The sequence below is a fragment of the Habropoda laboriosa genome, unplaced genomic scaffold (assembly GCF_001263275.1).
Source record: "Habropoda laboriosa isolate 0110345459 unplaced genomic scaffold, ASM126327v1 scaffold423, whole genome shotgun sequence".
In the NCBI taxonomy this organism is placed as follows: domain Eukaryota; kingdom Metazoa; phylum Arthropoda; class Insecta; order Hymenoptera; family Apidae; genus Habropoda; species Habropoda laboriosa.
The window spans coordinates 155,674-166,229 of record NW_017100606.1 but is presented as its reverse complement, the minus strand read 5'-3'; the positions used below and the strand labels follow the sequence as shown (position 1 = coordinate 166,229).

Here is a 10,556-nt window from a genome sequence, read left to right as displayed (position 1 = left end):
GAGAGAGAAGGAAGGGGTGGGGAGCGTGAAGAGAGAGCGGGGTCGATCGAATCGAGGAACAGCAGGCAATAAAAACGCGAACCGGAGGGAGAAGGATCAGACGAGCCGGTCGGTATCATCAGTAGTGCCACCTGGTCGTGATATAGGGAGACGAGACGGGTTTAGGGGGGTGCGTATTGATGCGACTGCGCGATTTCGTCGACGCGGTAGAAAAGGGTAGCGATTCCGCGCGGCAACGGCGGCTCAGGGGAAGTACCTTTGGCGAAACAGAGACGGAGAGCACGAGGAAGGGAGGTGGTGGGGAATCGAGAGGAGAACGAGAGAAGGAGGGGACGGCCTGAAAAGCTCGGACCAGGCTGGGTTCGATCGCTCAATATTCATCCCTTGGCCGAACGAGAGCGCCCGAGAACAGCGGCTCCAGACGAGGGCACGAATCGACCCTTCCTTCCTTTGCGTCCTCGCCCGCGGAGCTGTTCGATCGCGGCACCGTTCCACCAGAAGACGGAGAACAAGATCAGCGGGAGGAAGCAGAACAGCCCGAGAAAGGGATATTTCCACGTCGTCGTTTGTTCGTTGTGATATCGCGGGAGAGATACCACTCTCCATCTTTCTTACTAGACGAACAGCGGAATGGAGGGCAAGAAAGTTGAACAGTATTATTCTCCGCCACCGCAACTTGGCAAATGGGAAGGTTTTAGGGTCTTTGTATGGAACTCCGAGACTGGACAGTTCCTGGGGCGCACAGGCGCTAGCTGGGGTAAGTTTCATCTGTGAAAATTCTCTCCATTCTCGTTAGATTTCTAATGCGTTCATTAAAAAGTGACGTTTTATTGATATTTGTATTCATAATTTTGGTTATGTAATGTTCATTGATAAGTTACTCTCTTAATTAGCGAGATAGGCAAGTGTCTGTCTAAATCTACCGATAATCTCTTCGAAAAATTCTGTAATACGTGTCATGAAAGGTCAGAACTCTAACACCCGATTGACATTTATTGTAACCTCATCGTTCCTGACGTAAAGTGTCGCAATGTACACGCGCACTGCAGCTTACTGCCAGTGCCATATATAAAGAACTTCCATGCTGCATTTGGACGAGTAAAGATGCTCCGATCGTAGTTTAATCGATTTTTCTTCGGTAACGTTGACGATTCGAAAATAGTCACGCTCGATTCTCTTTCTATACGTTTCTTTTCCAATTGAACAATTTCAACCTTTCGCATCTCTCGTAGTATCATTTTTTATGCGTAGACATTCAAGGTTTCGAATTAAAGGTTCAAAAGGGATCGTACAGAGGGGCGGTATCCCTTGCAATTTCCATTGTCCTATTTTTGTCGTCTATGATATAACCATAAAAGGAGAGAAATGGAACGAAGAATTATTCCTAGTCCTTGAGTCTAAATTTAGAAACTTCCATTTCCTCGTAAATAGCTAAATGTATTATAGTTGTATTTTAAATTGAAAAAAAAATATGTACATACAGTTATATACTTCCATTTCAAATTGGCATGCAAAGGGGATGGAAGTACCGAAGGGGGGAATATAGTACGGGAAAAGTTTTTCGAAAATAGTGATATGTTTATGATTACTTTGTTCCTTACCCTCGTGAATTTAGCATTTGATTTCATAGTTTTCTAATAATTTTGTCAATTCTTTGTACTAACGTATTACATAATGCAATTATGAGAGAAGCTTTGACCGGCAAGGACCTACATTACCATTTATCGGATAAAATGAATTCCACTTAAAAATATACACAATTTTACCATCAATCGATTCATGAACTTTGAAGTTTCGCTAATTATTTTCTAGAATTGTGATTTTCGTTAGAAAAGATATTGAACAGTGATAGGATAAAGAAGTGAAATTTAGCATCGATAGAAAAGAAAGTGAATAACTTTTGTAAACATATTGCTTATTCTTTGACAATGAAGGTACGTTACTGTCTGCGTAATGTATGACAGTTTTGTAGATATTATCGTTTATAACACGGCATAAATTGACAGATTTCGTAATCTAATCAAGTAATTAACTTGCCTGTGCTTACATTTCTCCCATTCTAAATTAGAAAAATCTATTTTAATTGTCATTCTTATCTCTTAGACCTACCTCGCACAGTTGCTATTCCGTTTCCACCTTCGCGTATTTTTGTCCATTATCTTTGTTAAATCTCGATCTGTAATAAAATTGTTGCACAGATCATCGGATCACTTTTTTCTCTTTATTTTTATAATTACACCTAGGAGACCTAAAAATTCAACAGATTTCGAATTGTTAACGCGTTGATTTATACCGCTTTGCGAAGTACACGTGCCTTCTCGAATAATAACTGAAATTCAATGTTGAAGAATTGTCTAATTTCTTCGTTACATTTGAAAAATTCTACAGTACAATACGTCCGCGTGTTCGAACTCTTTCGTAATTTTTCTGCGTACTTAAACCCTTTTCGAGTTATCACGTGCAAACATTACTCCACGATTCGACGACGATTATCAACGGAGACCTAAGCTTCAAACGTCTCCTTTTTAAACTTGTTGACACTCGGTGAATTCACAATTTTCCCGCAGCACTAACGAAGCAATTGATTTAGTCACCGAACTATTCTGCCGACATACATAACATAAAGCAGTCCACGTATTCGCCTCTCTGCAAGTTATATTCCTTCTGCGTTCTTCCATCTCTTTTTCCCCTCTTCAATACTTCAGGTTGATCGACTTCCACCAAAATCAATACAATATAACGGCCATTTCGCGGAAATAGCTTGTTCTGATTCTTACACGATCGATATGCTCTTAACAAACTTCATTCTCTCTGTTAGTTCCCCTTTTTGCGCTTTGTCAAGGCTTGTTCAACCTTTTCTCAAAGTATTGTGTTGCATTTTGTTGCAGGAGAGGTAGCCGATTCTCTTTTTCTGCTTGAAAGTGAATTTGTCTGTGACTGGTGAATAAGTTTTCTTTAACGGAAATACGGGAAATCCTATCGTAGTAACAACAAAGATGCGGTGTATTAACGTGCGGTTGCTGTAGTAACGTAACATTTTCACGGTTTTTTTTTTTTTGAGATATCGATCACTTCGTATGCGGAACGCGACGGCGCCACAAACTTAGAAGCCACCACGGTTCTTTCATGAAGTAGGTCATTGATATTGTTGCACTTGCGTTCGAGTCTTTGTACAGAAAATCTCATCCTTTTGTACTACTTTCTGTCATTACTTTTATCTCGTGAACAAGTGCACAGCTTTGCGGCAGAAACCAAGGTTTCTTTGTCAAATTCCCCTCCGGAGATGTCTACTTCTAAACGGAGACATTGCGACAATCCCGTTTCAGGTTCATCTAAATTCTGCTCGTTTAGTTCACGCGAATCGATCTTGAACTAAAGGATGAAAATCGTTGGAGAGCGTTGGAAGGAAAAAGAAATTTTATTTTGAACATTATCGCCGTACCTTTGTGCGAAATCAAAATTATTCCAGCGTATAAATGTACATTTTTTCGTTTCGTTTGTAAAAAGATACGAGTCGATGAAGAAGTTGTCAAATAAAGCAACGTTAGAGAAAAGAACTTGTCTGATAAATTGGAACTTTCGTTTCGTGTCACAGGATGGTAACCGTAAATGAAGTATAAAAAAATGTCTGCGAGTGATTGGTTATGCGAATGTGAGAAACTGTTAGAATGTTAAGATGAAATTATGAAAGAAATATAACGAAAAACAGCTGAATATTTATTTGAAATTAGCGTCTAGACAACGTGGAAAAAATCTGGGATCATGGAAGTCTTCCTCAAATGAGGGTAAGAAGAGAACAGTTGTTGTGACGGAGCGATACGTAATCCCACAATGCGGATATTTGTACAACGTAGGGAGCGACGTGTATAGAGATCAATAACCTACACTGCCTTTTTTTCTACTATGTTAGATTGTAGGACTTGCCACCGTTAAGCTTCCGACGTTTCGATTCCTTTTTTAGTTGTTATTTAATTCCGTTACACAACCTTACTCCATGAATAATATCCGAGATATCGAGAAATCGTGCAAAGAGAAAATTTGATTTAAAAAAGAACGAAAATAGAAGTTTAATTGAAAAATAATAAAAGTAAGAAAATATAAAGTTTATTATATTTTATAATTATGTTATAATACATTTTGTACAATAAGTATACACATTTACTGGTAAATTTATGCATATGCTTACTAATTTTACCAGTAAATACATCAAAAGAGCCAATAAAAATGAATAGCTTCAGTAATATGTTTGTATTACAATTTCGGGTTAAATGAAAAATACACTTTGTTTGGTATTGTGTAACATAAGGTCGCTGGTTTATTTCCTTGTATTGTTGAAAAGCTCTGTTTAATTTTGTCGTGAATATTTATCTGGAGTATCTCACAGTCGAAGACCATAGTGTAACTTATACCTTTGTTTCTTTAATTTCAATCGCATAAAAGGATATAAAGAATTTATATCAATTAGTATGCTTGTACTGAAGTATCTCGATGAACGTACGTAAATACAATACTTCCTAGTAAATCTATATTTTCTAGCAATAACGAACACATTTCCTTCCAGTTTTGATTTTTTCTGGAACTGTTGGTAACTTGGATTTTACACTTGTACCATTTATATACGTAGAAGCGTTTACATTCAATTTTTCTGGTTCAGAGAAGTCATTTATTCCGATACGAGTACTTATGCATTAACATCGTGACGTTTTTAAATGAAACGGTGAGTTTAACAATCAGCATCAACTATGCTGGTACGCGCACGTTGATATCGTGATTCAAAGCGAATAAGAAGGTCAACATCTCATGTATGTGCAATTGTCGTCACATGGAATCTAACGAATTCTAATGAAATCGTCCTGATGTACAAACATTTCACGTTACATTCAAAAGAGAAAAGTGTCGGTGTTGTAAACATTTGACGTTGCAACGAAATTTGGTGTAGCGCCAAGAGGAACTTTACTACGATCAACGTCATACACGTATTTCTTAAAATGAGTAACTTTACTAACGACGATGTTAAAAATAGAGGCATTGATTAGATAGTCTTCGTGTGTACGAAACTGACGTAAGACCTGTTTGGAAATATTTTAACGTTCGTTTAATTATGAAACTGCGACGACGTACTTTGGTACTGCGGGTGAACAATTTCCTAAAATTATTTGTAACTTACGTTCACGATTATTCGAACATTGAAACAACTGTAATGAAAGCTATCTAGGACACTTTAAGCGGCGAAAAAATTAATTCAAACAGCGTTTCATCGATTCGATTTTTGTTGTGGAATTGCACTCCGCGATTTTTCGAGAATACAATTGTTCTAAGTTACAAAGATTCTTAAAGTAAGCGCGCGACATCACTTACTCAATACCAATTCAGGCCAATTAGACCTTGGATCATAATTGTCTCGATGCTGTGCACTTCGGCTTGTGTGTATCCATAAAAGGAATTATTGCGATAAAAACAATTGCGTTGATGATGACTGTGGTTGAAATGTCCGAGATCTGTATACGAGCCACTCAGAAGCCAAAGTAACTTCGTCAAATTGGGTTTGTTAAATTTTCTTTTATTTACGAAGAGTTAAGCACGAAGAGTGTGCTTTGATACTAAAATTCGAAGAATTTCAAAAAGTCGAGTTGATCATTTTGGCTTCCGAGCGGCTCGTATCTCAAATGGTTCCTTTTGCTCGAGTTTGAAAATTTTATATTGTCCTTGAGTATCTTTAATCTTTTGGGACTTCGTTTCTAAGATAGCAGATGAACGAAAATTCGTTGAAATAATACATATTTGATTTGTTTCTATGATTACAGCCAAGATCTTGTTATTCTACGTTATTTTCTATGCGGTACTAGCTGGTTTCTTCGGGGCGATGTTGACCGTTTTTTATCAAACATTAGACCCGAACGCGCCGAAGTGGCAATTGGATGCTTCCTTGATCGGAAGCAATCCTGGACTTGGTTTTAGGCCCATGCCCCCTTCAAGCAATGTCGAGAGTACTTTAATTTGGTACAAAGCTAGCGACGAAGGCAACTTTTTGCATTGGACTAGAGAATTGGACAAGTTCCTCGAAGGTAACTTATTTTCATTGAAGAAACATTTTCATTTCATAATCTTGTTTGAACATTTTACATTACCTACCTTCATTTATTTCAGTTCGATTCATTTATCAACTGAGAACTATCAGTTTCACGTGGAATTACGTTCCAATGTTAGGCACAAAAACCATTTTCTTTTCTCCAATCGTTGACTAATTCATTTCCACGTTGAAAATAAAATTGCATGTCCTTTAGAATCTTCGAGAATTGTCAAGATTTTTCGTTTCGAATAGTCTAAATATACTTTATGCGACATTTCTATATATATAACACTAACATTAACGCGATTAATATATTATTAACGCGATATTAATTAACGCAACTAATAGATAGGCGAGAAAGTCGTCTTTGTCCTAACGAGCCAGTTACGTCAGGAGCTCGTTAAATCCGGTCAAGGTGAGACTAACCTTTGGAACACAGTTCCAATGTCTTTATGCCTAATAGTTATAAAAGTCTACACACATCCCCTACCTACATATACCATTTTGAACTAAATAGGTTTCGTCAATCTCTCATGGAGATACTCTGATATCCTAAAGAAAAGATCTCTCGCGTTTGAAAGTTAAAGGTAAAGATTTATTACGAGTTCGTTTTAAACAAATTATGAAGAAAAGTAAACATTTCCAATACAGAATTATCTGAAACCAAAATCTGTGTAACATTTTTCTAGATTAGACATGAACCTGGAACTTTGCGAAATATTAAACATTGACCGCAGCGCCATCTGTTTAAGATTGTAGGTTTCTTGGATAAAAATTGAACTTTTTTCTAACAAACCCAAAATATAGTTCATTTCACGATTTCACGGAATTGCACAAATTACACGCCTACGTGTAAAAATTTTCTTTAACCGCGTGTCACAAAGTGGTGACAAAATGTGTTTACTATTAGTAACTTAAGAAAACACCTAGTCTTTACAATCCAATGTTATAAACCTTATTTACATTCTTACGATTGAAAATTTCAAACAACAAAGGAAGATAAGAGAAAACTATGTGGTTGCTTTGCATAAAAAAAACGATGTGCTGTTGTGAAAAGAAATTTTTATAATATGATTTGACACGTAAATAGACATTACTTCGTATTTAATTAACATATCATTGAAGTATATTTAATTGATAAAACTTATTTGAGGCATATTTAATTTGAAATGTATTTAATTAATATATCATTGAAGAAATCTATTTCAATTTCTTTAGAGTACCAAAAGCCTGGTACCTCGACAACTAATGTCCAGAAAAGGATGATTTGCGACTACGGGAAACCCCCAACTGCCGGCAAAGTCTGTGACGTAGACATGTCGAAGTGGGGACAATGTACGAAAGAAAACAAATATGGCTACAATAAATCCGCTCCTTGTATTTTCCTCAAGCTGAACAAGGTATGTAGATTATCACTTAACGTATACACTGTAAAAATAGAAAATTTAGATCCTTTTCTTTTATTTAACAACATTGGGAGGGAAAATGTCTATCGTTAGGAATTTGTTACATTTCGTAACATGTTCATTTTTTGTAATTGAAATCTTTATCATCACGGTACATAGTTCAGTGTATTAGGTTGGTACACATGAAATGTTAATTCTTCAACAACGGAAATTGGCGAGTTGGTACCATGTATTACATTTTTATACATAACAGTCGAGAAGAAGGAATTTGGACATTATTATTTGACCGGAATATTCGCGTAATTTTTTTATATAAGTTTAAACTTGGAAATACTGCTGTGCAAAAGAACTGCTGGAAATATCAATTTAGCATTTTAAGAAGGTTATGTAAATGTTAAGACACTTCGACTTCAAGATTAGTGACTTTTCGTTGGAAGATGAGCTAAAAGGAAGGCCAGATAAGCCCTAGAACGAGGATGTTTTAAGAAAAGTTATCGAAAACTACCCACAGTAAAGAATATCAAATTTTGCCACATCCTTCCCTATTCACTACACCTTTCCCCAACAAACTACCACTTCTTCACACACCTGAGCAATTTTTTTAACGAATAAATTATTCCAAAATGAAGACAATGCAAAAAAAGTGTTCAAAGAATTTTTGAATTCAAAAACTAATGATTGTTATAGATATGGAATAATGAAATTAGTTAATCGTTGGGGAAAGTCTACAGAATCGTGTGAAAATTATGTCGAGTAAATTACATTTTTTTTTAAGAAACACGCAAGAAACAACATTTCATATGCACCAACCTAATAGAATAATAATAATAACGCACATGGAGATAACTGTTTCAAAATTTCACGTAAATGTGAAGTTAATATACAAAATGTATCTTTATTCGCTTAATTTAACATTATTATTATCAACATTATTAGCATTTCAATTAGTTTAATCTACGATTCACAGTAACGCTCATCTGACTCTTCTACTCTCCATCAAAATTTGACCCTTTCAATTCTCTATTTCACTCTGATGTTCGCACGAACTTTTCCTCAATTATGCCCTAAATCCTAGGACATAATTTAGTTTTAGAATCAATACCCTGAATGCAAGAAGTTACACAACTCTTCGTTCCTATCCTAGGGATGTTCGGTTTGTACATTTTTTGTTCATATCTGAGACTCTGTTACTCTGTCCTTATCATGTCTCCGTTACACCTAGCCAAACTTTCATTTAATGTCTTCATTTCCACAATGAAGTACGGAGGAAATAAGAGACAAATATCGATAATTACAATATTCTAGATTTTCGGCTGGAAACCAGAATATTACAATGATACAAAGAACCTGCCGAGCACTATGCCATCCGATCTTCGGGAACACATCAAACAAGAGGAACACGCTAACAGGTTAGATACCGTGTGGATCTCGTGTGCCGGTGAAAATTCAGCTGATGTCGAGAACATGGGCGCGATTCAATACATTCCACGTCGCGGCTTCCCTGGATACTACTTCCCCTTCACAAATACCCCCGGCTACCTTAGCCCCCTTGTAGCTGTTTTCTTCGAGAAGCCTAAATGTAAGTAACAATCAACTGGTGTAACAAGATACAAAAGAAACATTTTTTCGGCTAGTGCAGGAGATTCGATAAAATTTGAATAATACTCCTTTTAATGCTTTAATTGGCCTGTGAACCATGCGTGGGCGACGCACAACGTTCACAAATAGGTGACAATTTCACTTTCAAGAAACAATGTTATCAAGTATAGTAAAGAGGAAGTAAATGATACGGTTCATTTCTTCGTTGATACGGTTTACTTTTTTATTTGGATTTTGTATTACTATAGGATGTCTCAGCTATGGCCGAACACCTAAATATGTAAATGTTTTATTTTTAACACTAGAATTGCCAGTCGGGTCAAAATAACCCATTAGCGACTTTCCAAAAGTGAATTTTTAGGTAAGTAAACTGTGATTGGAAAATGAAAATTGGAAATAGAAGCATACATGTAGAAAATAAATTCGGAAAGTTACAAACGATAATACTTACCAGTATCGAGTATTCACGTTTTTTCAGAAGATGACCCGGTCGGTAAGTTCTAGTGTTAAAGATATTGGAAATGTTTCAAACACAGTTTGAATAGTTTCAAAAGAGGAGTATCACAAATAGAAAATATTTTTTATCATCACATTTTTCGAATTTTTTTAGTCACCGGTATTTTTTGCCAGAAAGCATATGTAGCACGTGTTAGCATGCTTGAACATTGGAAATATAATTAAATTCTGAGACAATGTTAGTATGTGAACTTATTTTTTATATTACAAATGTTTCAAGTGATATCCATCACGGATTGTGTTGCTCTTTGAATTGCTTCTGACGTGATAGTAGCACAAACTGCAATTATGTGATTCTTCGTGTCTTCCGGAGTGGTCGATTGCTGTCTGTAAACGTCTTCTAGCTTTCCGCAAAGAAAAGAGTCTAATGGTGTCAGATCCGGTGAACTTGCTGACCATGATATACGGCCATTACGTCCAGTCCAACGATTTTGGAATTTACTATCGAGTACTTGAATAACTGCCTGTGAATAATGAGCTGGGCAACCATTATGTTGGTACCACATAGCCTCACAAACACTTGAGCCATTTAATGCGAAAGTGGTGTAAGTCAAAAAAGGCGATTTCTAGGTAATGAGGGATAAAGTAAAAGTTCTGTAAAATTCAGGAATATGAAAGAATGTTAAATTTCTTTGATGTAAGCCACTGTATAGTTATACCTTAAGTCAAGGGTTGGGAATCTTTCGGAGCCGAAGAGCCATTTCAACAAAATAACGTACAAAAAATAAAATTTAGGGAGCCGCAATTTTAATTTAAGTTTAAAGGAGGATGTTAAAAAAAGGCCAATTTTGGTATACGGCCGGAACGACAAATTTTTTTACAGCATGATTCTACGCATCCTAAGGAACGAAAAATGTAATTGTCATTTTTCCCGGAAATGATGGGAAAGTTATGAAAAATGCAGTTAAAGGTAAGAGTATGACCATACTTATAACTTTATTCCGTCTTGTTTTCTTCGGATGATG

The 10,556-nt window shown here is 36.3% G+C and overlaps 1 protein-coding gene across 4 annotated transcripts in view; it reads left to right on the top strand.

The window, feature by feature from the left end:
• The first annotated feature begins 323 nt into the window (after nucleotides 1–323).
• LOC108576690 (sodium/potassium-transporting ATPase subunit beta-2-like) overlaps nucleotides 324–10,556 on the top strand; it is a 14,761-nt gene continuing 4,528 nt past the window's right edge. The window contains exons 1-5 of one of the 4 annotated variants that reach the window (XM_017939736.1): nucleotides 728–757; nucleotides 2,889–2,893; nucleotides 5,805–6,065; nucleotides 7,289–7,470; nucleotides 8,782–9,055. In XM_017939736.1, coding sequence (XP_017795225.1) covers nucleotides 5,864–6,065; nucleotides 7,289–7,470; nucleotides 8,782–9,055 — 658 coding nt within the window. In that variant the 5' untranslated portion in view covers nucleotides 728–757; nucleotides 2,889–2,893; nucleotides 5,805–5,863. Of the gene's footprint in view, nucleotides 758–2,888; nucleotides 2,894–3,060; nucleotides 3,132–5,804; nucleotides 6,079–7,288; nucleotides 7,471–8,781; nucleotides 9,056–10,556 lie in introns of those variants that run through there. The other 3 variants (XM_017939734.1, XM_017939735.1, XM_017939737.1) reach the window with 3 other exon arrangements.